Source organism: Nyctereutes procyonoides, unplaced genomic scaffold, assembly GCF_905146905.1.
Source record: "Nyctereutes procyonoides isolate TBG_1078 unplaced genomic scaffold, NYPRO_anot_genome, whole genome shotgun sequence".
Lineage (NCBI taxonomy): Eukaryota > Metazoa > Chordata > Mammalia > Carnivora > Canidae > Nyctereutes > Nyctereutes procyonoides.
The window spans coordinates 71,259,643-71,287,481 of record NW_026575146.1 but is presented as its reverse complement, the minus strand read 5'-3'; the positions used below and the strand labels follow the sequence as shown (position 1 = coordinate 71,287,481).

General features: G+C 41.3%; 1 protein-coding gene across 1 annotated transcript; it reads left to right on the top strand.

Moving 5' to 3' along the window:
- Positions 1-267: 267 nt before the first annotated feature.
- Positions 268-27,839, top strand: ZNF615 (zinc finger protein 615). The gene is made up of 11 exons (XM_055310222.1): positions 268-389; positions 1,533-1,659; positions 1,909-2,004; positions 5,729-7,679; positions 8,413-8,442; positions 9,994-10,085; positions 10,410-10,687; positions 19,035-19,112; positions 19,524-19,650; positions 21,061-21,156; positions 25,029-27,839. Exons 1-11 carry the CDS (start codon positions 375-377, stop codon positions 26,384-26,386), a joined length of 4,248 nt encoding a protein of 1,415 aa, XP_055166197.1. The 5' UTR covers positions 268-374; the 3' UTR covers positions 26,387-27,839.

The window sequence follows — 27,839 nt, the reverse complement described above, 5'->3', positions numbered from 1 at the left end:
TACTCTACAGAAGAAAAGCGTGCTTCTCAAACATTCTGAATGTTATGTTTTCTTGACCCAGAGCATTTAATAAAAAGACAGATCTTTTGGGGCCTTGGTTTAAAGTGGATGCTCAGCAACAGTGACAAGATCTGAGCCTAAAGATAATGTGCCACTATCTAAGTAATTTGCTTTTCAGCCTGTAGGTACTGGCTCCCCAGGAACAAAAGGGATGAAGGGAAGAAAGGAGAAGATTCCAAGACTTGGGTAATATAACATCATTTCTGGGGAAACCCTTGACTGAAAACCAAGATTTTTGAACAGAAATGTAGAGCTGATCCAGAAGAGCTAAAGACAGAGCATCCCAGTTACTAGCAATTTCCCAAAATCAGAAGATGATCCAGGCCCAGGTGATTTTTGGGTTTCTTTTATTCTTTCCTTAATTTCCCAATAGATTTGTAGAGACCTGTTTAAAAAAAAAAATCAGTGCAATTAAAAAGAAAAGTTTAAATTGAGAATAGTAGGATCTGGAGAATTCTGGGCAAAGTAGGAGCAGGAACCTATTTTTCATAGGTTTCATACTTTGTGATTCATGTTCTAATATATGTGACTGTGTGAGACCCTGTAGATCACATTAGCTAGCAGTGTGCTGCAAATATCTCTGACAGTCATCACAAGAAAATTTTGGTAAGTTACATGGTAGGCATTACTGTGATGTTTCTACTGCCAACACTTGTGACACCAAATGTGTGAGTTTTTCCACACCAATGACCAGTTCTCCAACTTTCCAGACACCACCAATCTGCAATTTGATTCAATCTTGACACTGACTACATGGAGTTACTATCGTACTTCACAAGTTTATAGGGCTCAGCCCTGCAAGACTGCCCTCATTTCAGATGCCAAGTATTCTGACTTGGCTACAAATACACAGTTTCCCACAATCCCTTTGTTGAGTTTGATAATTAACTACAGTGGCTCACATAACTCAGGAAAATACTTTACTTCACATTTTCCAGTTTATTATAAAGGATACAAAGTGGGAACAGCCAAATGGAAAAGAAGCATAGGGCAAGGTATGGGAGAATCCTTTTGCTTTATTATATGTTTTGTACAGTTACTTTTGTTTTATTAGCCACTGAAATTAGTATATATTGTCTTGTGATTCTAGCATCTGCAGTCTCTTCATTATTGGTTTTGGTATTGGCTCAAATGCTCATGGTGAATTTAGAAATGTATTCATCTACTTATAAGTATTATATAGTTCAGTACTGGCAAACAGATGCTCAAATATATATAGATTACAGATGTTCTTACACTAGCAGGAGGATTTAATGGTATGTGTAACAGAAACTTTCTTAAATTTTCAAGTTTGTTGAATAGAAGATTGCACAATGACATAATATTTTACAAGATTTCTTCTATCACAATGTATTAAGGAATAAAAATCACCCATTTCCTATATGGTGAAATGAACAGAATAATTTCCTTTATCTGTTTTTTCCATATCGCCACAAGTATTTCACTTCATTAAACATAACTGTGTTTAACAGGAATCCCTCACATTTGATGATGTGGCTGTGGACTTCACCTGGGAGGAGTGGCAGCTCCTGGCCCCTGCTCAGAAGGACCTGTACTGGGACATGATGTTGGAGAACTATAGAAACCTGGTGTCAGTGGGTAAGGACAGCTTCCCTGTGGCACTCACAGGGTGTTCTGCCAGTGGCTTTTTCTTTCTCATCTACTTAACTCTTTTGTACTTTGAATCAGTAGATTCTCAGATCCTTCTCTTGCCTCAGCCAAGAGGGTATAATATCCCCTCTTTTGAGAGAATAGCCTTGATGTCACCTGTTTAGTCCCTAAAATGTAACATTATCCCTTCTTGCTGTACCCCAGTCCATTGAGTCTTTTATCTTTTTTCATGAACAGGATATCAAGCCAGCAAACCAGATGCACTGTCCAAGTTGGAACGAGGAGGAGAACTTTCGATGATAGAAGATGAAATCCACAGTCGAATCTGCCCAGGTAAGTGAGAACTGGCAAGATGGGCAGCTGTAGTAGTATTCTGGTCAGTCAGAGAAGGCCTCAGAACCATGACAGTATCTGAGGAAATGTAAATAGTCCCTCTATCTTTCTTCCCATATGAGAACTCGTTTTCTTTGTTGAAGTTTAGAGGAAAATATGCCCCTTTTTTTAAGATCTGATCTCTGTTTACTTTATATACTTCCTGGTTTTGTTTATTTACATAGTCATCTTCCTAGGACTTTCTTTTAATATTATTTTTTAAAAGATCTATTTATTTTTAGAGAGAGAGTGTATGTGAGCGGGGGTGGGGGGGATAGCGGGAGAGGGAGACAAGAGAGAGAATCCTCAATCAGACTCCCTGCTGAGCACAGAGCCTGACACAGATCTTCATCTCACAACCCTGAGAGCATGACCGGAGTCTAAATCAAAACTGAAATCAACTGACTGAGCCACCCAGGTGCACTCTTTTTAATTTTTTTTTTAAGGATTTTTATTTTTAAGTAATCTCTACTCCCAACACAGGCCTCGAACTTAACTCTGAGATCAAGAGTTGCACCGCACACTCCAGTGACTGACCCAGCCACGTGCCACTTCCTATCATTTTCTAATCTTTCTCGTCTTCATCCACTGTGACAGTGTCTCTGCCTGTTACCACCTCTCCTGCTATGAAATTCTACCTTCCAGGCCTCTCTGTAAAGAAACAGCTTCGACTTCACTTTTTTCTTACTACTATGCTTGCCTGTCTTACTAGGAAATAATGTTTTCCTTCCATAACATCTGACCCCACCTTGGATGCTTTGTCTCCATGATAACCTGATTTTTGGTGTGCATTTAGGTCATTCTTTGACTCCCCTCCCCTACTGTTTTACCAGAAACCCCAGAGGTTCTCCATACTTCTATTTTCATTTTCTTCTCAGTTCTCATAACTCTTACAAGCTTCCTCTGTTCCCATGAATTAACCCCTTTCCCTTCTCTGTGACATCCAAATTGGCTTCTCTCTTAATATTGTCTAATCCATGTGTTTTTTCTATGGATTTTACCTTTCTTCATGGCAGCTAGCCTAAGTCTTCCCATTTTGCGTGTGAGAATGAGAATCATCTTCTCTCCATCCTTTCTAAAAAAATTTAGGTTCTCGGGACACCTGGGTGGCTCAGCAGTTAAGCGTCTGCCTTTGGCTCAAGGTGTGATCCTGGAGCCCCAGGATCGAATCTCACATCAGGCTCCCTGCGTGGAGCCTGCTTCTCCCTCTGCCTATAACTCTGCCCCTCTCTCTGTGTGTCTCTCATGAATAAATAAAATATTTAAAAAATAAAATAAAATTTAGGTTCTCTTTCATCTTGACACAACTACCTATTTTAAGTTCTCCTTATCCTGGCATTACCTCATTATCTTAAATATTCTCTACTTGGGATCCCTGGGTGGCTCAGTGGTTTAGCGCCTGCCTTTGGCCCAGGGGGCGATCCTGGAGTCCCGGGATCGAGTCCCAGGTCAGGCTCCCGGCATGGAGCCTGCTTCTCCTTCCTCCTGTGTCTCTGCCTCTCTCTCTCTCTCTCTGTCTATCACAAATAAATAAATAAATAAATCTTTAAAAAAAATGTTCTCTACTTGCTGAACTCTCTTCTTTACTTGGGGGAGTGGGAGGAGGGGAAGAAAGAGAATCTTAATCAGGTTCCATACTGGGCTTGGGGCTCAGTATCACAACCCTGAGATCATGACCTGAGCAGGAATTAAGAGTTGGATGCTTGGGGCAGCCCCAGTGGCGCAGCGGTTTAGCGCCGCCTGCAGTCTGGGGTGTGATCCTGGAGATCCAGGATCGAGTCCCACATCGGGCTCCTTGCATGGAGCCTGCTTCTCCTTCTGCCTGTGTCTCTGCCTCTCTCTCTCTGTTTGTCTCTCATGAATAAATAAATAAAATCTTAAAAAAAAAAAAAAAAGAGTTGGATGCTTAGCTAACCGAGCCATCCAGGTGCCCCTGAGCTCTCTTTGTAAAGGTTATTTGGTTAACAAGAAAATATCTTTTTTAGCATGCTACATGATTTCCAAACCAAACTAGGTCATAACTATGTCTACTTTAAATGATTTCCTTCATGGTTTTGCTAATTCACATTTTCCTTTAATTATTAGGTATTACCACTGCATGTATTTTCCTAAAGCTTTGTTTTCATATTATTTATTTATTTGTAATTTAGCCATGCCCTGACACTGGCTGTGCCCATTTATTGTTACTTATCAATTTCTAAAGTGATGGAAAAATGGAATTTTCACTAATTTTTTAAGAACTTGAGTCTGATTCTTTTTTTTTTTTTTATTCAAATGTCATTAGCATACAGTGTTACATAAGTTTTGGGTATACAGTGTAATGATTCAACAATTCTATACATTTCTCTGTGCTCATCCAGGTAAGTTGCTCTTAACTCCCCTTATCTCTTTAACCCATCCTCCCACCTACCTTCCCTCTGGCAATCATTAGTTCTCTGTATTTAAGAGTCTACTTTTTTGTTTCTTTTTCCTTTGTTCATTTGTTTTTGTTTCTTAAATTCCACATATGGGTAAAATCATAAGGTATTTGTCTTTCTCTGGCTGATATACTTCACTTAGTCTTATACTCTTTAGGTCCCTTCATGTTGTCGCACATTGTAAGATTTCCTTTTTTATGGCTGAGTAATACTCCATTGTATATATGTGTGTGTGTGTATATATATATCATCTTTATCTTTTTTTTTTCAAATTTATTGATTTTAGGAGTAGAATTTAGTCATCACTCACATATAACACCCAGTGCTCATCGCAAGTATCCTCCTTACTACCCATCACTCATTTAGGTCATGTCCCACCTACCTCCCTCCACCAGCCCTCAGTTTGTTCTCTATAGATAAGAGTCTCATGGTTTGCTTTTCTCTCTTTTTTTTTCCTTCCTGTATATTCATTTGTTTCTTAAATTCCACATATGGGGGCACCTGGGCAGTTCAGTGGTTGAGTATTTGTCTTTGGCTCAGGTTGTGGTCCTGGGGTCCTGGGATCAAATCTTCCATCAGGCTCCCTGCCTGCTTCTCCCTCTGCCTATGTCTCTGCCTCTCTCTGTGTCTCTCATGAATGTATAAATAAATTCTATAAAAAAAAAATTTGACATATGAGTGAGATCCTATGGTATTTGGTTTTCTCTGGCTGACTTATTCCACTTAGCATAATACACTCTAGCTCCATCCATGTCATTGCAAAAGGCAAGATTTCATTCTTTTTGATGGCAGTATATATATATATATATACCACATCTTCTTTATCCATTCATCAGCAGGTAGACATTTGGGCTCTTTCCATCAGTTAGCTATTGTTGAAAATGCTGCTATGAACTTTGGGGTTCACATGCCTCTTCAAATCTGTATTTTTCTATCATTTGGTTAAATACCTAGTAATGTAATTGCTGTATCATAGGGTAGTTCTATTTTTAACAATTTTTTAAAAAGATTTTACTTATTTGAGAGAGAGAACAAACCTGAGTAGGGGGAGAGGTAGAGGGAGAAGGACAAGCAGACTCCCCGCTGAGTGTGGAGCTGGACAAAGGGCTGGATCCCAGGACCCCAAGAACATGACCTGAGCTGAAGTCAGACACTTAACTGACTGATCCACCCAGCCACCCCCACATGAAGGCATATTTAAATTAGTTTTATTCTAAGCCAAGATTATGAGAGATTACAGAATGATTCATTGTTCCTTTCTCTCCTAGAAATCAGGAAAGCTGATGATCCTCGGCAGTGTCACTTGCAAAATCGAAGCATTCAGAAGAGTGTGGAACAATGCTATGAACATAATACATTTGCAAATATTCTTAATCAGAGTGAAAGACATTTCCTGTTAAAGCAAAATTATATGTTTGACTTATGTGAAAAACCTTTAAAATCAAATTTAAGTTTTGAAAGCCAGAGTATAAACTCAAAGAACTCTACTGAGTTTAATGAAAATGGAAAATCCCTTCTTCATTCTAACCATGAACAATTTTATAGTGTAATTAAATCTCCTGTAAACGTAAAACCCATCAACAATACTTCCCAGGTTTTTAAACAGCAGAGAACTCACAACATGCAGAAATCCCATGTATGTGGTGAATGTGGGAAAACCTTTGTCATGGTGTCTCAGCTTGTTGATCATCAGAGAGTTCATACTAGAGAGAAACCTCATGGGTGCAATCTGTGTGGGAAAGCATTCTCTAGAAAGTCCAGGCTAACTGAACATCAGAGAATTCATACAGGACTGAAACATTATGAATGTACTGAATGTGACAAAACATTCCTCAAGAAATCACAGTTCAGTATACACCAGAAAACTCATTTGGGACAGAAGCCTTATACGTGTAATGAATGTGGGAAAGCATTCATCAAGAAGTGTCAGCTTATTTATCATCAGCGAACTCATACAGGAGAGAAGCCTCATGGATGCAGCCTATGTGAGAAAGCCTTCTCTACAAAGTTTAGTCTCACTACGCATCAGAAAACTCATACAGGAGAAAAACCTTATATATGCAGTGAATGTGGAAAAGGCTTCATTGAGAAGAGACGTCTTGTTGCACATCACCGAACTCATACTGGTGAGAAACCTTTTATATGCAATGAATGTGGGAAAGGTTTCACCTTGAAGAACAGTCTTATCACACATCAGCAAACTCATACAGAAGAGAAATTGTATACATGTAATGAGTGTGGAAAGGGCTTTTCAATGAAGCAGTGTCTCATTGTACATCAGCGAACTCATACAGGAGAGAAACCCTACACATGCACTGAGTGTGGAAAAGGCTTCACCCTGAAGAGTCCTCTCATCAGACATCAGCGAACACATACAGGAGAGAAACCCTATGTATGTAGCGTATGTGGAAAAGGCTTTACCATGAAGAGTGATCTCATTGTACATCAGCGAACTCATACTGCAGAGAAGCCATATATATGCAATGATTGTGGGAAAGGTTTCACTGTGAAGAGCCGTCTGATTGTACATCAGCGCACTCATACAGGAGAGAAACCCTATGTATGTAGTGTTTGTGGAAAAGGCTTTCCAGCAAAGATACGACTGATAGGACATCAACGAACTCATACAGGAGAGAAGCCCTATATATGCGCTGAATGTGGAAAAGGCTTCACAGAGAAGAGTCATCTCAATGTACATAGGCGCACTCATACGGGAGAGAAACCCTATATATGTAATGAATGTGGCAAAGGCTTAACTGGGAAAAGCATGCTCATTGCACATTTGCGAACTCATACTGGGGAGAAACCGTATATATGCAATGAATGTGGAAAAGGCTTCACCATGAAGAGCACTCTAGGTATACATCAGCAAACTCATACTGGGGAGAAACCATACAAATGCAATGAGTGTGATAAAGCCTTCAGGAAGAAGACCTGCCTCATACAACATCAGAGGTTACACACCGGAAAAACTTCCTTTGCATGTACTGAATGTGGAAAATTTTCTTTGCGCAAAAATGATCTCATTACCCATCAGAGAACTCACACAGGAGAGAAACCATATGAATGCAGTGATTGTGGGAAAGCTTTCACTACAAAGTCAGGGCTCAATGTTCACCAAAGAAAACATACAGGAGAGAGGCCCTATGGCTGCAGTGATTGTGGGAAAACTTTTGCCCACTTGTCAATCCTTGTTAAACATAAGAGAATTCACAGATAGTCACTTTGGGATGACCTGTTGCCAGATGTAGGCCCTGAAGATAATAATAGTATGTAATGAAGAATAACAATGCAAAGAATGATATGTTTAGTGATCAACTGTGTCATATTTTATATAGATGAAAAAATTTACAAAACTCATACAATCAGCTTTGATGAAAATATTTTAGGACATTGTACATCTAAATCTAAAAAGTACAGATTGAAATAGATTCTATGAATGTGGCAGACTAAGAAAGCTTTCAATGGGAAGTAGACCCTTTTATATTCATCATCACAGATCATGAATGAATATTTGTTATTGGTAGAAATATAACTGTGGGAAAACCTGTGCCCAGAAGTAAGACCTTAATAGATGTCAGTTCACACTAGACAGGTACTTTCCTATGGCAATAAATATAGCAGGGCTTGAAGTAATATATTTGCCAGGAAATCCATACAGAAATAACCTAGGAACACATTCAATGTTGTAGACTTTAACAAAGTAGCAAACAAGGAAAAAAGCCTCCCAGAAGTGATGAATGAGAGCATTGTCATGTCTACACATAACAGATAATATGCCTCAGAAGCATTCAGAATAGGATATTTTAGCTATATTTCTGATTGCCTTATAATTGATTATATAAATTTTAATAGTGGCAGTTACTCTCACCCTGGATTAAATTTTAACATGTACAATACAGAGGGATTCCATACCTGTTTCATTATATATTTAACTTTTGAATTTCTCTAGTTCCAAGTTTGTTATTGCAGAATACTTGAAGTACTTCAAAATGAATATATTCATTTCATATGTATAACTCAATATGTTTAATCAAGTTTATAAGCAGCATCAATTTTGAATTTGAAATAAGTTTAGAATCACAAAAACTGGAATTTTTCAAGGATTTCCTAAGTGCTCTTCAGTCAGCTACTTCCAAAGGTAAAATCTTACATAACCAGAGTTCATTATCAAATAGAGGAAAGTGAAATTATTATAACACTTCTAACCACAGGATTTACTTGGATCTCACCAGTTTTAACACACTCATTTTTGTTTGATTTTTACATATAGTTTTAAGAAACTATCGTGTAGGTTTGTATAACCAACACCATAGAATGTCTTGTCAACACAAACTCCCTCATGCTATCCATTCATAGTCATGTATTTCTGTGACCCTAACCCCTGTTATCAGAGACAAATTTATAGAATTTGTCATTTATAGACTATGAGAATAGTAGAATCATTTAGCACTTACTCTTTAAAGTTGGCTATTTGACCTTGTAGGATATTGGTCTCTTCCCCTCGTTTGTAGCACACACTCCTGAAACCTGTGTAAATTCCTAAATGATGAGTATGCAAGGAGCATTTATTCTAATGAGGCAACTCTGGGTGGGTTTCTGGATGGCTCCTGGATGGGGACTGGTCACTGGAGAGACTAAACCATAGTTAGAACTTTGAGCCCTGGGGCACCTGGGTGGCTTAGTGGTTGAGCATCTGCCTTTGGCTCAGGTCCTGATGCCAGGGTCCTGGGATCAAATCCTGTATCAGGCTCCCTCATGGCAGTCTACTTCTCCCTCTGCCTATGTCTCTGCCTCTCTGTCATGAATCAATAAATAAAATCTTTGGCAAAATAAAAAAGAACTTTGAGCCCTACATGTCCCCCCTCCTCCAGAGAGAGGAGAAGGAAATTGAGTCAAAAATTGAGCAGTTTTAGGGGGTGCCTGGGTGGCTCCGTGGGTTGAGTGTCTTCCTTTGGCTAAGACCAGGATCCTGGGGTTTTTGGGATTGAGCCCCATGTGGAGCTCCCTGTTGCGGGGGGGAGTCTGCTTCTCCCTCTCCCTCTGCCTGCCACCCCCCCCACCGTTTGTGTTCTCCCCTCTCTTTCCCTGTGTCAAGTAAATAAATAAAATCTTTTTAAAAATTAAACAATTTTACCTGAGGAAGCCTCCATAAAATCCACAAATAGGCGAACTTTGAGGTAGGTGAACACCTCCTTGTACAGGGAGGGTAACATACCACAACTCCACAGACATAGAAGCTCTGGTGCTTGGAATGGGTCCTTTCAGGTCTCACCCTATGTATCTCTTCATCTGGCTGTTCATGTATATTCTTTATCATCGCCTTTAATAAACTGGTTCAAGTGTTCCTCTGAGTTCTGTGAGCTGCTGCCGCATATTAATGGAGGAGGAGGGGGCTGGGAGAAGCTCCCACTAGTAACCAAGTCAGGAATTAGGCAGACCTGCTGCTTGCCACTGGCATATAAAATGGAGAGGGGCACACTCTGTAGGGCTGGGCGCTTCACCTGTGGGATCTGACACTATGTCCGGGTAGACCGTGTCACAATCGAGTAACGTTGCAGGACACCCAGCTGGTGTCCTGGAAATCCCTTCAAACATCTCGTGACCAGAAGTGTCCTGTGGCAGGTGTGTGAGTAACGGAGACGCACAAGGAGAGGAAAATTCAACGGAGATCCAGCGAGGAGCACTCTGGGGTCTTTGCGTTTGAACACCGGACTTTACGGAAACGGGCCGCACTCACGAGTTTTCTCGTGGTGCCTGCCTAACGGCTCAGGGCACCAGCCGCGCGCTGTTTCTTCCAAACTCATGAGTAGAACGCGCCCCACGCCACGTCAGGCTTGGGTAGGTCCCCGTCTCTGGAAAGTAGTTAGCTCTGCGCCTGTGACCCTTTTGAGAAGAGAGGAGGCCCCGCCCGGGTGCCCTTAAGACCGTTTCATTTCTTTCCGCCAGGGAGGGTGGTGGCAGCCATGCCACTCCAGTCAGAAGCGCCAGACATGCTCCGTGAGGGAACGGTGGTCACCTCACAGCCGCGGGCTCTCAGGCCCCAAGCGAGGGGCGCGCGCTTCCTGCAGGACCCGAGGCCGCTAGTCTCCCTCCTGGCAGCCCCCGACGTCCCCATCGCTGGCCCGCGGGGCGCGGAGAGCCTAGCAGTCCGACGCAGTTGGGAGAGCGCGCTGGGGGTCTGGTGCGCCCAACTGGGTGTGGGTCTCAAGCAAGGGGCCCGGCGGGTAAAGAGAGAACGCGCGTGAAGACGTCCCCAGCGTTTGGGGGTTTATTTGGCTTCAGTAGCGGAGGATTGCTGGCGCCGGTTAAGGCGTGGTCTTCGGAGACTGATGATGAACCGCGAATGGTCAGAGCCTGGGGCTTGTGTGTTAATTTGGCGGTGTGCAGTGATTCAACACTGGGTGGCAGGTGTGGACCCGCCATCACTGCCTCTCAGGCACCCAGGGCACCTGACAAGAAGCAGCCTGGGGTGGGGGTGGGGGGGAGGGAAGTGTCTCTGGCCCAGGAGCTCTGGAGTGAACATGAGATGGAATTTGAGGTCAGTGTTGTTTGGGGAGTGCAGGGCTTGTGTTTTTTTGTTTGTTTTTAAGATTTTATTTATTTATTCATGACACACACACACACACACACAGGCAGAGGCAGAGGGAGAAGCTGGCTTCAAGAAGGGAGTCTGACGTGGGACTCCATCCCGGACTCCAGGATCACGCCCTGAGCCAAAGGCAGATGCTCAACCGCTGAGCCACCCAGGCGTCCCGCACACTTTAGTTTTAATTTGTAATTTCCTAATAACAAATTATGTTGATCATCATATGCTTGTTTCCCATCTTTTTGTCTTCGATCAAAAGTCTTTGCTCATTTTTATAACTGAATTTTCTTGTCGACTTTTAAGAATTCTGTGTTCTGGATACCAGTCCTTTATCAGATATATGACTCATGTGATGGATGCTTAAATTCCCCTTTTTTCCCCCTAGGGATGTCTATGTGTTCTAGTATGATGTGTTGAAGTCTATCTTTTCTCCATTGAACAGCCTTTATACTTTGTCAAACAATTGAGTATATTTGCTTTGCGTGGGTCTTCTTCTGGGATCTCTATTCTGTTCTGTGTGTTTATCTTTTCAAGAATACTACATTACTATAGGTTTATAAGTCTTTTTTAAGTCTTTTTTTTAAGATTTTATTTATTCATTCATTCATAGAGACACAGAGAGAGGCAGAGACACAGGCAGAGGGAGAAGCAGGCACCATGCAGGGAGCCCGACGCGGGACTCCATCCAGGGTCTCTAGGATCACGCCCTGGGCTGCAGGCAACGCTAAAACGCTGCGCCACCGGGGCTGCCCGGTTTATAAGTCTTGAAATGCATTGATGTGAACCCTGTATGTATGATGGTTCTTTTTGGCCAGAATTGGTTTTTATATTTTCAGTGGAGAAACCCGGCAAACATACTTTACTAGATCAACATTAAGTCATTTTGATACTGCTACATATGACGATGAGAAAGGGACTTCAAGCCTTAGGTGTCTTTCCAAAATGCATTAACCAACCTAAAAGATGGACAATATGCAAAGGACCTGATCGGTACTCCTCAAAATAATTGAGAGATGAAAAAGACAAAAATGGTCACAGAAATGAGAAAATCGGGCAGCCCCGGTGGCGCAGCGGTTTAGCGCCGCCTGCAGCCCAGGGCGTGATCCTGGAGATCCAGATAGAGTCCCACGTCAGGCTCTCTCTATGGTGCCTGCTTCTCCCTCTGCCTGTGTCTCTGCCTCTCTCTCTCTGTCTCTATGAATAAAATAAAATCTTAAAAAAAAAGAAATGAGAAAATCAAGGAAACATGATTTCTAAATGCATTATTCTTGGACAAAAAAAAGAGTAATGGAAAAACTTGTGAAATATGAATAGAATCTGTAATTCAGTTGAGTATTATACAGTTTTTTTCTTAATTTGACAAATGTACCATGATTATATAAAGTGGTCACATGAGAGGAAGTTGAATAAGGTATATATGAACTCTTTGTGACTTTTAAGTTAATCTAAATTTTTCCAAAAATACAAAGTTTACTAAAAATAGGTATAACAGGACGCTTGAGTTGTTCAGTGGTTGAGCATCTGCCTTCTGCTCGGGGCATGATCCCGGGGTCCTGGGATTGAGTCCCATACTGGGTTCCCCGAGGTGAGCCTGCTTCCCCTTCTGCCCGTGTCTCTGCCTCTCTCTGTGTGTCTCTCATGAATAAATACGATCTAAAAAAAAAAGATATAATTTATGTCAATTGTATCTTTTTTTAAAAAAAGATTTATTTATTTATTTATTTATTTATTTATTTATTTATTTATTTATTTAGAGAGAGCGAAAGAGAGGCAGAGACACAGGCAGAGAGAGAAGCAGGCTCCATGCGGAAGCCCGACGTGGAACTTGATCCCGGCTCTCCAGGATCACACCTCGGGCTGCAGGCGGCGCTAAACCACTGCGCCACCGGGGCTGCCCTATGTCAATTATATCTTAATAAACTGGGAAAAATAGGTATGATTTTGTCACTTAATTTCCCATTGTAAACATATTTCCATATTATAAAATGTATATGCATGTCTCTATTATTAGTAGTAAGCAGCTGTAATAATATCTTGGTGAATTTGTAGGATGGTAACTAGAGCCACATAAAATGTAGGCATTAAAGTGAGGTTTATAAAATCTTCAATTATGTTGTTTCTATTTTGATCCTCTCATTATTCCAAATTCTTAACATTCTCACTGCAAGATTTGTTGTAATTTTTTTTCTTTTTTCAAAAAGGAATTTATTGGGACACCTGGGTGGCTCAGTGGTTGAGCGTCTGCCTTTGGCTCAGGTTATGAACCCGGGATCCTGGGATGGAGTCCCACGTCAGGCTCCCCCTGCTTCCCCTCTGCCTGTGTCTCTGCCTCTCTCTGCCTGTCATGAAGAAATAAAATAAAAACTTAAAAAAAAAAAAGAATTTACTTATTTATTTGAGAAAGAGAGCATGAGCATTAGGGAGGGGCAGAAGGAGAGGGAGAAGCAGACTCCCCACTGAGAAGGGAGCTTGATACAAAAGTGCATCTCTTTCCGCGGAGGGGTCCTGTTCCCGGGCTACTTAAGTAAACTTACTAAGTTATACCACGGTAACACTCAAGAATTCTTTCTTGACTACTGTGCTCACCAACCCCAAAACAACTCTGTACCGGTTGCCCAAAAATCTTTCTGTTCTTAAAAACAGCTTCTTGGAAGCAATTTTTCACCACAAGCTTTCCGTGGGTGTCCGTTTACTCCCTCCACTCCCCCCCCCCTTTTTTTTGGTCCAGAGTTCCTTCCTTGCTGCATCATCCACACCTGAACTTCTACTGACTGTTCTGAAATTTCCTTTTTTTAAAAAAATAGAGTGAAAAAAAATAAAAAAGAGTGGATAGTATATACCCTGATCTTGTTACTTCCTGCTCCACTCGCGAACACGATTTAGCTCACACCATTCTTGCCTCCGGGATCTTGAGTCTCTGAAAATCTAGTATTTTTCACACGAGTCAATACTGAGGAAATGAGATATGAGTGGCTTCTCACTATCGCGGCCATCCCTAGCTTGTGGCCCCAAACCGCCCCTTTGCCTTGTGCACATCAGGTGTCCAAACATGGCCGCCCCCATAGCCACAGAGAGCGGGCGCGGACATATTGCCTCCCTGAAAATAACAACACATAGTTGTTCGCCATGCTTCAAAGTCTTCAGGTCCTCCTCGGCCTCCATAGGCTGACGAAAATTCGGGGCGACGTTTCCAGCAGAAGTAGTTCGCGGAAGTGTTCGGTTTAGGCTCTCCATTCGGTCTAGAGAAAATCAGGTATGTGCTTTTATTCCTTGAAGATTTTTTTTTTCCTGTTTTGCCCCATAGGAGGTTTGTTTTTCTCACAGGATGACATGATGTTCACAGGGTGGAAGTGGAGTAGGGTGAACCTATGTAATTATTGGCGGGGATCGATTGGGCCGAAGGTGAAAGTGAGAAGAACCGGGTGAGAGTCTGACTCACCTGACTGTGGTTGGGATACTGTTGAGGTCATTAAGACGGTTTAGGGTCTGTAGAGACCAACCACCGTGTCCAAGCTGTCGAGAGTTTGGGGTTCTACAGATCGGTCCACTTGTCGGGAGTGCGGGTGGTGCAGATCATTTACGATGATCTCAGCGTCTGGTTCTGGTGGGGGATTTAATTTGGGGCTCAGTGATGTTGGGGCCTCGAGTGGATGCTCATCACATCAGGGTGTCTGGCCCGGGTTTCAGATTCGTAAGGGCGTGTGTGATCAGTGTCTGGTACAGAGACATGCATGTGAGGACTGATTGAGGTTCCAACCTCCGCTGCTGGGACAGAGGCTGCAGAGCCCAGAACAGTAGTTCAAAACCTGGTGTGTGTGTGTGTGTGTGTGTGTGTGTGTGTGTGTGTGTGTGTGTGTGTGTGTTTATAGTTTGAAACCCTCTGGTTGTGTGTGTATGTTTATAGATCGAAACCCTTTTGGGTGTGTGTGTATGTTCGTGTGTATTACCCTTTTGTGTGTGTGTGTGTGTGTGTGTGTGTTCGTGTGTATTTAAAGCCTTTGTCCAAAAAAATAATAATAATAATAAAGCCTTTGTCCAGGGATTAACTGCTGATGGAACGACTAAACCGCCGATCCCGTCCCCCGTCTGTTAGGCGTTGTCTGTGTCTGCTTTCCCGCGGCAAAGGAAGAATTGAGTCCTTGTGACAGAGATTAAAAAATTTATTTATTTATTTATTTATTTGAGAGAGAGAGAGAGCAGAGAGCACAAGCAGGAAGTGGGAGGAAAGAGGGGCCGAGGGAGAAGCCGGCTCCCCACTGAGCGGGGAGCCAGATTGGGGACTTGATCCAAGGATTCCGGGATCATGACTTGAGCTGAAGGGAGACGCTCCACGGACTGAGCCACCCAGGCGCCACGTGACAGAGATCTTAAAGTTGAAAATGTGTAATATTTATCCCTTTGCAGAAAATGTTGTCAACCTCTGAACTCCCCTCTTACTACTACATAGCAGCTGTGAACATGGTTGCTTACTTGCCTGACATACATTCACACTTTGTTCTTTGCTAACAGAATTTCCATTTTGTTTAGTATCCGTCCCTTCTGGAAGGTGACCCACATCTCAGTTTATTAGTAAGTACTGGTTGGTTTTAATCATGGTGGTTCCCCCTCTTACACTGTTGGTGGGAATGTGAACTGGTGCAGCCACTCTGGAAAACTGTGTGGAGGTCCCTCAAAGAGTTAAAAATAGACCTGCCCTACGACCCAGCAATTGCACTGTTAGGGATTTACCCCAAAGATTCAGATGCAATGAAACGCCGGGACACCTGCACCCCGATGTTTCTAGCAGCCATGTTCACAATAGCCAAACTGTGGAAGGAGCCTCGGTGTCCATCGAAAGATGAATGGATAAAGAAGATGTGGTTTATGTATACAATGGAATATTCCTCAGCCATTAGAAATGACAAATACCCACCATTTGCTTCAACGTGGATGGAACTGGAGGGTATTATGCTGAGTGAAGTAAGTCAATCCGAGAAGGACAAACAGTGTATGTTCTCATTCATTTGGGGAATATGAATAATAGTGAAGGGGAATATAAGGGAAGGGAGAAGAAATGTGTGGGAAATATCAGAAAGGGAGACAGAGCATAAAGACTCCTAACTCTGAGAAACGAACTAGGGGTGGTGGAAGGGGAGGAGGGCGGGGGGTGGGGGTGAGTGGGTGACAGGCACTGAGGGGGACACTTGACGGGATGAGCACTGGGTGTTATTCTGTATGTTGGTAAATTGAACACCAATAAAAAATTAATTTATTAAAAAATAATAAAAGATAGAGCAAGCTACTATGAAAAAAAAATCATGGTGGTTCCAATTCCCATTGCTAATGATCGAATTTCTGTGAAATGTGCAATTCTAGCCAGATATATGCAAAAATCTGCTAGTGGTTTCTTTCTGGAGGAGCATTTTCTCTCTCTCTCTCTTTTGTGTATTTTCTCTCTTTTATATTAGTAATTCTTTAAATCTTTTTCCAGGTCCCTGATGATACTGAGTATAATCTTAATTTTCATTCCAGTTTCCAATGTTTGTAATTTATTCTTATCTCCATGCATTGGGTCTACTCAGCAATTAGGTGGTAGTGGACATACATGTCCAATTGTTTACCCATAAAATTCACCTGCTATATTGTCTGGAGTTAACATGTTTTCAGGAGGGAGGGTTAGATCATAAAATTATGAACTCATCCAGGCTTAGTGACCTTAAAATGTTCATAGCATTTTTTCAAGATAAAAAAATGTCTATTTTACCTGAGTGATCCATTTCACTACAAATGGGTATGTTTTATTGGTCTTTTTTAAAAAATATTTTTATTTATTCATTCATGAGAGATACACAGAGAGAGAGGCAGAGACACAGGCAGAGGGAGAAGCTAGCTCCATTTAGGGAGCTTGACATGGGACTCCATCCCAGGTCTCCAGGTTCACACCCTGGGCTGAAGGTGGTGCTAAACTGGGCTGCCCTTATTGGCCTTTTTAAAGAACAGACTTTTGGCGTTGTTGAGCACTTCCATTTATTTGTTAATTTAAAAGATCTACAAGTTAATCTGTATAAAAGTAATATATTTTTATATAAAGCCATCATTGCCCAGGTCAAGAAACAGAGTGCTGCCAGCACCCATAGGTGTGCTGTGAGCCTCTTCCCAATTATATTGCATCTTCACACCCAAAGGCAGTTAATCGTCCAGTTGTTGATAATCAAGCACTTTAAGCCTTTTCTTTACAGTTTTGTCATATTAAAAAAATCATTCCTAATCGTATTTTATTTAGTTGTGCCTATTTCTGTGTGTCAGTGTAATTATACTTTATGCATTTTATTATATTTTTTATAGTTTATTTATTTTTTAAAAGATTTTGTTGATTCATAAGAGACACAGAGAGAGGCAGAGACACAGGCAGAGGGAAAAGCAGGCTCCATGCAGGGAGCCTGATGTGGGACTCGATCCCGGGACCTCAGGATCATGCCCTGGGCCTAAGGCAGGCACTAAACCACCGAGCCACCCAGGGATCCCCTTTTAATATGTTTTGATTAAAAAGTCATCTAAGTGCATTGCAGTTGCCCCACTTATTCTCAGTTTCTTATTCTCTCTCTCTCTCTCTTTTTTCCATTGTTTTGGATGAATTTCTTGTCCTTATATTATCCCCTTCTGTTAGTATGAAAATTATGTACATTAAGACAATTGTTAGATTTCATCATAACACTAGAGATTATATACAGCATAGAACCTTCTTTTGTCAAATTCTTATGTTAATTAGTACTTTTATACTCTTCTCCAATGATACAAGAATCTTTTTTTTATAAATTTATTTTTTATTGGTGTTCAATTTGCCAACATATAGAATAACACCCAGTGCTCATCCTGTCAAGTACCCACCTCAGTGCCCGTCACCCAGTCACCCCCACCCCCCGCCCACCTCCCCTTCCACCACCCCTAGTTCGTTTCCCAGAGTTAGGAGTCTTTCATGTTCTGTCTCCCTTTCTGATATTTCCCTCTTATTTTTTCTCCTTTCCCCTTTATTCCCTTTCACTATTTTTTATATTCCCCAAATGAATGAGACCATATAACGTTTGTCTTTCTCCGATTGACTTATTTCACTCAGCATAATGCCCTCCAGTTCCATCCATGTCAAAGCAAATGCTGGGTATTTGTCGTTTCTAATGGCTGAGGAATATTCCATTGTATACATAAACCACATCTTCTTTATCCATTCATCTTTCGATGGACACCGAGGCTCCTTCCACAGTTTGCCTATTGTGGACATTGCTGCTATAAACATCGGGGTGCGGGTGTCCTGGTGTTTCATTGAATCTGATACAGGAATCTTACAGCACTTCAACTTCACTTTCCAATTTATTTACAATATTCTGTATTTTTGTTTTTTATCTATTTAAAACATCCTAAGATATCATAAGACAATAATACATAATTTGTAAGCCAAAGCCTCTGATATGCCCTGTACTTTGGTTTTCAAACTGAAGTGCTTGTATTCACAGACTGTACAAAAGATTTGAAGAGGTACCTGAGCACTCATGGTTAAAGGAAAACAGTGCTCCATACTCCTTCTGTCTTACCTGTTTTATAAAAGGAATCTGCCTGAAATTCCTCTTCTCCTGAGGCATGATGCTGGGGTATATCTCATTTTCCTCTTCTCATGTCACACTCACCCCACTTACATATCACAGAGTGAAGGAAAACCTCCACTGGATTCAGAACCTCAGGCTTTGTTGGCCAGAAGAATAAACTTTCTGGGGCATCAAATAAAGGGACATTTGGTAGTACTGTGGTCATGTGTTAAAGTGAGTGCTCAGGACGAATGACAGCATCTGGGCCCATAGGAAATGCACCACTCAGACTACATTGTCTCCTTAACCCATAGGTCCTGATGCCCCAGGAGCAAAAGGATCATTTGAAGGAGGAAGAAGTTACAAGCTGTGATGTCAGTTTTTATGGGGACACACCTGACCAAGACAGATTTCTGAAGAGAAATTTAGAGTAGATCCAGAAACACAAAGCAGAGCTTCTCCACTGCCAGCTGTGTTCAGAGAGCAGAAAAAATGATCCAAGCTCAGGTGACTTTGGTTTATTTTATTCTTTCCTTTGTTCCCTAATAGATTTGGAGAGACCTGTAAAAAATCAGTTCCGTTAATCTGAAAAGCATATATATATATAATATATATATATGTATATATATTATATATAATCTCCTTTGTCATATACATATGGGTAGTGTTTTTAGGTTAATGAGAAGATTAGACTTTTACATGTTATAGAAACTTCTCAATGGATCAATGGATGGATGACTGAGTGCACAATTACCAAATATTTAATTAGGCATTTGCTTTTTCCACAATGTGTCAAAATAAAAACCCTGCTAGATGTCTAGAAACAACCTGTAGAGTGGAAATAAGCAGAAAAATTTTAACATTTCTTCTGTATCATCAAAAAGACAATCACTTCATTAGAGAACACTGTTATTACAGGAATCTCTGACATTTGATGATGTGGCTGTGGAGTTCACCTGGGAGGAGTGGCAGCTTCTGGCCCCCTTTCAGAAGAACCTGTACCGGGATGTGATGTTGGAGAACTATAGGAACCTGGTGTCAGTGGGTGAGGACAGCTGCCCTGTGTCACTTAGAGGGTCCCCATCAGTGCCCTTTCCTTTTTTGCTTCTTAAAGCTCTGTAGTGTTTGTGTTGCTCTGAAGTGAGATTCTTAGTGCCTTCCCTGGCTCCAGAGACATGGGTATCTTCTTCCTTCTCCTGAGTTCAAGCCTTTACTTTGTACATATGTGATATATATATTATGATGTTTGTATATATCATACACATATATATATGAAATATATGTATTTTTGGTCTTCATCTTGAATTTTTTTTTATTTTTTATTTATTTATGATAGTCACACACACAGAGAGAGAGAGAGAGAGAGAGAGGCAGAGACACAGGCAGAGGGAGAAGCAGGCTCCATGCACCGGGAGCCCGACGTGGGATTCGATCCCGGGTCTCCAGGATCACGCCCCGGGCCAAAGGCAGGCGCCAAACCCCTGCGCCACCCAGGGATCCCTCATTTTGAATTTTAGCAAAAGCTCCTATAACAGTTGTGATTTTCTAAGTTATAAGAGGGTAAAGATAAAATGGGTGTCTTTTGTTATTTATATAATAGGACTCAACTACATTTGAGTTTATGTTAATGAAATGATTTTTAGAAACCTGCTGTATAACCCAAGGATCGGATCTGGTTGCCAGGGGAACCAACCATTGTTAGAGGGATGGAGTTCCATCTCACTTCTGGAGAGGAGAAAAGAGCTGGAGTTTGAATCAGTCACTAAAGGCTAATGATTTAATTTAATTAACCATGCCTACTTAGTAAAGGCTCCATAAATACCCAAGAGGGCAGTTTTAGAGACCTTTTGAATTGGTGAACAAAAGAAGGTATGGGGAAAGTGCTCAGAGAGGGCAGGGAAGCTCCACACCCCTTCTCATATACCTTGTACTCTGTATCTCTGCCAGGTTGTGCCTGGGTTTATAATAAACCAGTAATGTAATAAGTAAACTTTTCCTGAGTTCTATGAGTTCTTCCAGCAAATTAATTGAACCAGAAAAGGAGTCATGGGAATCTGTGATCCATACATATTCTATCAGAAGCTCAAGAAACAACTTGGACTTGTGATTGGGGAAGTCTGAGGGGAGTGGAGAGATTGTGCAGTCTTGTGGGAGTGAAGCCCTAACCTGTTAGATCTGAAGTTATCCCGAGGTAGAGAATGTCAGAATTGAGCTAAATTGTTGGACACCCAATTAGTGTCTTTGGGTGTCACAAAATTCTTTGGTGTGTGAAAACCCCATGTATCAGGGGTCAGAACTGAAGTACTGTAGTAGAGTATCAACAGTAGAGGACACACACAGTGCAGTATGTTTTTCCTTTATGTTGTGAAAATTGTTTTATCCTTTACTGTAACATTCTATGGTCTCCCCAGTCCCCAAGCCCAAAGCTTAGCCTTCTGTCATTTCACATGAACAGGTTTTCACACCAGTAAACCAGATGTGCTCTCCAAGTTGGACCAAGGAGAACCAACATGGACGGTGGAAAATGAAATCCCCTGTCGAACCCGTTCAGGTGAGTGAGAGAACTGGAGGGGGCCAGAACTGTAGAAATCATATTCTAGTTGGTCACATAAAAGACACAGCTGTGAGAGGGTTTGAGGGTCAGTAGGCAGTGCCTCCCTGTGTCTCTCTCCTGATATGTAACCTCTTTTGCTTTGTAGGAATTTAGAGAAAAATGTGCCTTTTACCTATTCTGGGATCTAGTCCAATTTTATCTACATCTTAAATTTTTGCTTGTTTGCATAGTTCTCTTTTTCTTAGTATTCTCAGATCTTTCCTTCTTTATGCTCTTCTACCTTCCTTGTCATTTAAGTCTACTGTCCAAAAGTCTCTTTCCAAAGAGAAAACTGAATTCCTTACTGTCTTCTAACTATTGCACCTTTCTGTCCCATTATTAATGTTGATTTTTCCTTCCTAACCTCCTTCCCATCCTGGATGCTGTGGCCCCAAAATAAACTGGTCTTCGCTGTGCTCTTGTCTTCACTTTGAGGTCCTCCAAAGGTTCTGTTTTCCATTTTCTCATTGGGTCTCCTAACCTTTCAAACTTTCTTTTTTTAAACCTTATTTATTTAAGTAATCTCTACACCTAATATGGGACTCCCACTTGTAGCCCTGAGATCGAGTCACATGCTCCTCCCTGAGCCAACGAGCCACCTCAGATTTTATTCTAATAAGCTGAGCTTCTCCTGTTCCCTGCAGGAGACTCTCAAATTGACATCTCCCCAAAGTGATCCAGCAGACTTCAGTTCTGTGTAATCCACTCATCCCCCTTCCCCTGGCAACTCTCCTGAGAGCCCAATAAGTGCAAGGAACTCACATCATCTTCTTTCCCAGAGACCCCCCCGTTAAGTTTAGGTTCTTCTTTACTCCTGTGATTCTTAGGGCCTGGCCATCCCAGCATTACCTTAGATGTTCCCTGTCTGCAGAGCTCTCTTCCTTAAAGGAGTCTCTTGTTCATAAATTACAACTAAGAAGATATTTTAGCATCCTCCATTCTTGCCTAAGCCAGATCAAAACTCCTTTCTACTTTGATTTAATGCCTTTGTGTATTTATTAATTTTCAACTTTCTTCGTGTTCATTTTAGGTGTTGTACTGTTGTGTTCATTTCCCTAAAACTTTTATTTTTTTTCCATCATATTCTGATGACATTAGGTCCCAATTAACAACATTACCTATCATATAACATGAAATTCTTCTTTCTGTGATCTCCATAACATATTATCTTGCTCAGAGTTTCATCATCTTTCCTACACTCTCCCCACTGTATTCTGTACATGTGATTGCTTCCTTCATTCATTCCTTTCAAAATTATTTTTTTGATAGCTCAGCAATGTATGCTTGAGGGTAAGAGCAGTGAGAAAAATGCATACAAATAGACCAAGAACTTTCATTCTAAGAGAAGTTTTCAAAAAATTAAAATAAACAAATGAATCATAAGCATAGGGGGTGAAAAATACTCTAATAAAAATTTAGTCACCATAATAGAAACATAGAGGCTTGATCTCCAGTTTAGGAATGGAACACCCCCCTGATACGGAGCCTTAGAGCCAACCGGTGAGAGAAATTAGCAGGCTACTGGATTTGGAAGTGTTTCAAGTAGAGAGCATAGCAAGTTTAAAAGCAAAAGCCCAAAGCAGAGCATAGTAAGTTTAAAAGCCCAAAGTCCTTAATGAGAAACATTAAGGAGCTGTGTGGACAGAGTGGAGTGTGCTGTCGGAACATGATGGAAATAAGACCAAAGAGGCAGTAGCAGCAGGGAGAAGGGAGAGTAAGATCAGTCAAGTAATCCATTTCAAGGAATCATGATTTTACTTCTAATAAGGTGAGAAGGGACGCCTGGGTGGCTCAGCGGTTGAGCATCTGTCTTCGGCTCAGGGCGTGATCCCGGAGTTCTGGGATTGAGTCCCACTTCGGGATCCTTGCATGGAGCCTGCTTCTCTCTCTGGCTGTGTCTCTGGCTCTCTCTCATGAATAAATAAATAAAATCTTAAAAAAAAATGTGAGAAAACATGACCTGTTCTTGAGTACTGGAATGACATGAAATAATTATGTTTTCAAAGAATCCTTTTGGCTTTTGTGTAGACAGTAGTGGGCAGGGGTGCTATATAGGAGGTTGTTGCACAACATGATAGTAGGTTTCTTGGCTTTGGTATGGGTGGAGGGGGAAGTGTTGGTCACTGTCTGGATGTCGTCATTACAGAGGGCAGATGAAATTCTACATTATATATGGGCTGCATGAGATGAAGGAATGAATGGAGGTTGAAGGTAAGGCTCTGGGGGTGAAAATGGCTATAAGGAACATTGAAACAGTATGACTGAATAATGAGTGGTTGGCCTTGGCTATGATTAGGGGAATAGGAAATCCTTATTAAGGTACATTTGGAAAAAAAAAAAAAGGTACATTTGAGCAGGTAGATGAGGAATTTCAGTAGGTTCCTTGGGTAAGGAATGTTCCAAAGTAAAAGTGGAAAGTTCAAAGGCCTGGGGCAGCAGTGTGGTCTGAAGAATGAGAAGGTCAGTGGGGGTAGTGGCTGGGGATTGGGGTAGAAGGTCACATAAGGGCCTTTCAAGGACATGCTAAGACCTTGACTTTATTCCTCTTGAGATGAGAAAACTTTAGGGAGTTTTGAGTGGAGGAGGCTTGACATGATATGATTTATGTTTGGAAGGTTCACTTTGGCTGTTCTCTAGAACGTAGACAGGAAGCTGGCGGGGCAGGAACAGGAAAGCCAAGTAGGAGGCTGCTGTTATAAAACAAGAAAGCGACTGGCTTCTGTGAGGGTGGAAGGCATTGGTGTTGGTCCAGTTCTGGTTATGATTATAAAGAGGGCAGGCAGCATTGCTACTGTGTGTAAGTGAGAGACAAATGACAGGAGATGCTGAGAAGTTCTGTCCTGGTTAAAGGGAAGAGTGGAGGTGTCATTCACTCTGATGGAGGTGATATGTGGTGGAGGAGATTTGAGATGGGAAATCAGGAGTTCCCTTTTGGATGTTACAGGTTGCATATGCTTGGAGCCCAGCATGTATAATTATCATTGCTCCCCAAGGCCAACCATGACAATGAATCCTTCAGGGAGGCCTGTCTTCCTCCACAGTGTCACTTGATTTCTTGCATCTGTGTCCATCTCCATTGCTCCTTCATACCAGTTTTCATAACATGCAGCTGTTTTCCTTGTGTGTTGCTTTTTTTTTTTAAGATTTTTTAAAAAATTATTTATTAGAGATGGGGGGAAAAAGAGAGAGAGAGAAAGAGGGAGGGAGAGAGAGGCAGAGACACAGGCAGAGGGAGAAGCAGGCTCCACACAGGGAGCCTGATGTTGGACTTGATCCCGGGTCTCCAGGATCATGTCCTGGGCTGAAGGCAGTGCTAAACCTCTAAACCACCAGGGCTGCCCTGTTGTGTGCTTCTTTGCCCTTTATAGTTTTATCAAACTGCAGTGTAGGCTCCCTGAACATGAGGACTCTGTGTGTGTCCCCAGCTTGAGCACCATGTCCCGACAGTGGTCCTCAGTAAGGATTTGTGAAGTGAATAAGTCTTCCTGTCACCAGTTTGGATGAGGTAGGCCTCCAACCTGTGGTCTGCTGCTCATGGTAAACTGCATGTAGTGAAATACACAGGCTCTGTATGTTTTGTAAGGCCTCATTTAAAAATCAGTCAGATCTACATTTGTTTATTGTGAATGATCTTTGTTTTAATACTTTTCTCTTTTGGTTTATCTATATTATTTTATCTGATGTGCAAGGAACATTAAATGTGGAGATTTATTGATACTCTAATTTCATAGAGTCATCACTACATAGGCATATGACATCAAAGGAGTCTTTTAATCGTGTTTTGTCCAAATCAAGATGATAAATAAATTCATTATTTCTTTCTTTTCTAGAAATCTGGAAACTTGACTATTTGCCAGAGCACTTACAAAACAAAATCATGGAGAATAATCTTGAACAATGGCATGAACTTAAAACATTTGAAAATAATGTTCATCAGAGCACAACTCATTTCATGTTAAGGCAAAATCATGATATGTATGACTTATATGGAAAAACTGTAAAGCCAAACTTAACTTTATTTAGCCAGAGCAGAAGCTGTGAAATAAAGAACCCTGCAGATCTTACTGGAGATGGAAAATCCTTTCTACATGCTAATAATGAACAATTTCATACTAAAATTATATTCCCTGAAAGCAGAAAACTTATCAGTACTAAGTCCCAATTCATTAAGCATCCGAAAAAGCAAAAAATAGACAAGACTCATGTATGTAATGAATGTGGGAAAGCCTTTATCAAGAAGTCATGGCTCACTGATCATCAGATCATTCATACAGGAGAGAAACCCCACAGGTGCAGTCTGTGTGGGAAGGCATTCTCCAGAAAGTTCATGCTCACTGAACACCAAAGAACACATACAGGAGAAAAACCGTATGAATGCACTGAATGTGGCAAAGCCTTCCTGAAGAAATCACGGCTCAATATACATCAGAAAACGCATACAGGAGAGAAACCATATATATGCAGTGAATGTGGAAAAGGCTTCATCCAGAAGGGAAATCTCATTGTACATCAGCGCATCCATACTGGAGAGAAACCTTATATATGCAATGAGTGTGGGAAAGGCTTCATCCAGAAGACGTGCCTCATAGCACATCAAAGATTCCACACAGGAAAGACTCCCTTTGTGTGCAGTGAATGTGGAAAATCCTGTTCCCAGAAGTCAGGTCTCATTAAACATCAAAGAATTCACACGGGAGAGAAACCCTTTGAATGTAGTGAGTGTGGGAAAGCCTTTACCACAAAGCAAAAGCTCATTGTCCATCAAAGAACTCACACAGGCGAAAGACCCTATATCTGCAATGAGTGTGGGAAAGCTTTTGCCTACATGTCCTGCCTCGTTAAACATAAGAGAATACACACAAGAGAGAAATGTGGAGATTCAGTCAAAGTGGAAAATCCTCCCTCAGAGAGTCATAGCTTATCACAGACCAGTGGTGCCATGCAGGGGAAAGACCTTGTTAATACAGTGACTATGCAAGTGCCTTCTGTGGCTTGTCAGACGCCATTACACATCAGTGGGCTCTTAGCAAATAGGAATGTGGTCATAGTGGGACAGCCTGCAGCCAGATGTGCACCCTCAGGAGACAACAGAGGATCTGCACAGGACAGAAACCTTATGAATGCAGTGAATGTGGTTGTGCCTTCAGTGGTTAATTATGTCCTATTTTATGTTGCAGAAAACCAGTAGGAAAAAAACTCAGAAACATTCTGTGTGGAGAAGGGTTGCACAAAAGTTTCTAGGTCATATTATGTCAGAAAAGTATATTCAGAGAGAAACTGTAAATTCTGAGGCTAGGAAAGCTTGATCTCATCCTATTAAAAATATGTATTGATACACAGGCGTAATCTGATGTTAACTCAAATACATACACACACCTCAGTTGCTCCATTTGTGTCTGTTAAAGGAATGAAGGAAGTCTTAGTTCAATAAGTGGAGGAAATAGGGGGATCCCTGGGTGGCGCAGCAGTTTGGCGCCTGCCTTTGGCCCAGGGTGTGATCCTGGAGACCTGGGATCAAATCCCACGTCGGGCTCCCCGTGCATGGAGCCTGCTTCTCCCTCTGCCCGTGTCTCTGCCTCTCTCTCTCTCCCTGTGTGACTATCATAAATAAATAAAAATTAAAAAAAAATAAGTGGAGGAAATAGGTGAATTTTAAAAACACACAAGTAAGTGTGCCTGGAATACTGCTATGAATGAAAAATCAGGAAAGGGATAATATTAGGTGGGTGGGATATGGGGCATGTATATAGCAATTCGGTTTCTACAGGCCAAGGTAAAGGATTAATTGGAAACTAAACTCTTGGAAGTTTATTTTATGCAGAGGCACTTAATGAAACAGCAGCCTTAGGTTGAGTCAGTTCATTCATTTACCGAATATTTGTTAAATACTCCCTTTGTACTGGGTTTTGTTTGAGGAGCTGAGGATACAGTGGTGACCAAAACAAAAAGCCCATGGTTTCTTGGAGAGAGCACTGAGGTAACTGGATTATTTTTTAGTGGTACATTTACTCAGCTTATCTAGTAAGAGGATGTAAATATCTGTATTACGTGAAATACTGTCTTGGTTCATTCTGGCTGTTATAAGACCATACAGTAGCCTGTATGGCTTACAGAGAAAGAAATTTATTTAAAAAAAAAGTGCAAAGTTCCTCTATAATGAAAGTTTCAAAACTTTCTAAATGACATATGATAAGTCTTGAATAAATAATGAAAACAAATTATTTCTGTTTTGGAAGCTGCAAGGTCTAAGATCAAGGTGCTGGCATATTTGGTGTCTATGGAAGGTCAGCTTCTTGCCTCACAAGGTACTCATCTCATTGTGTCCTCACATAGGGGAAGGGGAGAGGCATTTTCTGCGATGTCTCACAGGGGTACTAATCCTATTCATGAGTGTTCTATCATCATGACTTAATCACCTCTTAAGGACCCACTTCTAAATACCATCATATTTGTGACTAGCTTCAATATATAAATTTGGGGGGGGGGATACAAACAGTCCACAGAAGATAATGGAGTACATAAGTCCCCTCTTATATGGGGGATATGTTCTAAGACCCCCAGTGGATGCCTGAAGCTAGGATAGTGCTGAACTCTATAGTTTTTTCTTTTTTTTTTTTTTTTTAAGATTTTATTTATTTACT

Excerpts from the sequence above, each read along its gene's own strand:
- ZNF615 (XM_055310222.1), top strand. Across the intron at positions 2,005-5,728 it reads CCACAGTCGAATCTGCCCAG|AAATCAGGAAAGCTGATGAT; the intron begins GTAAGTGAGAAC and ends TTTCTCTCCTAG. Across the intron at positions 7,680-8,412 it reads CATAAGAGAATTCACAGATA|TTCCAAGTTTGTTATTGCAG; the intron begins GTCACTTTGGGA and ends GAATTTCTCTAG.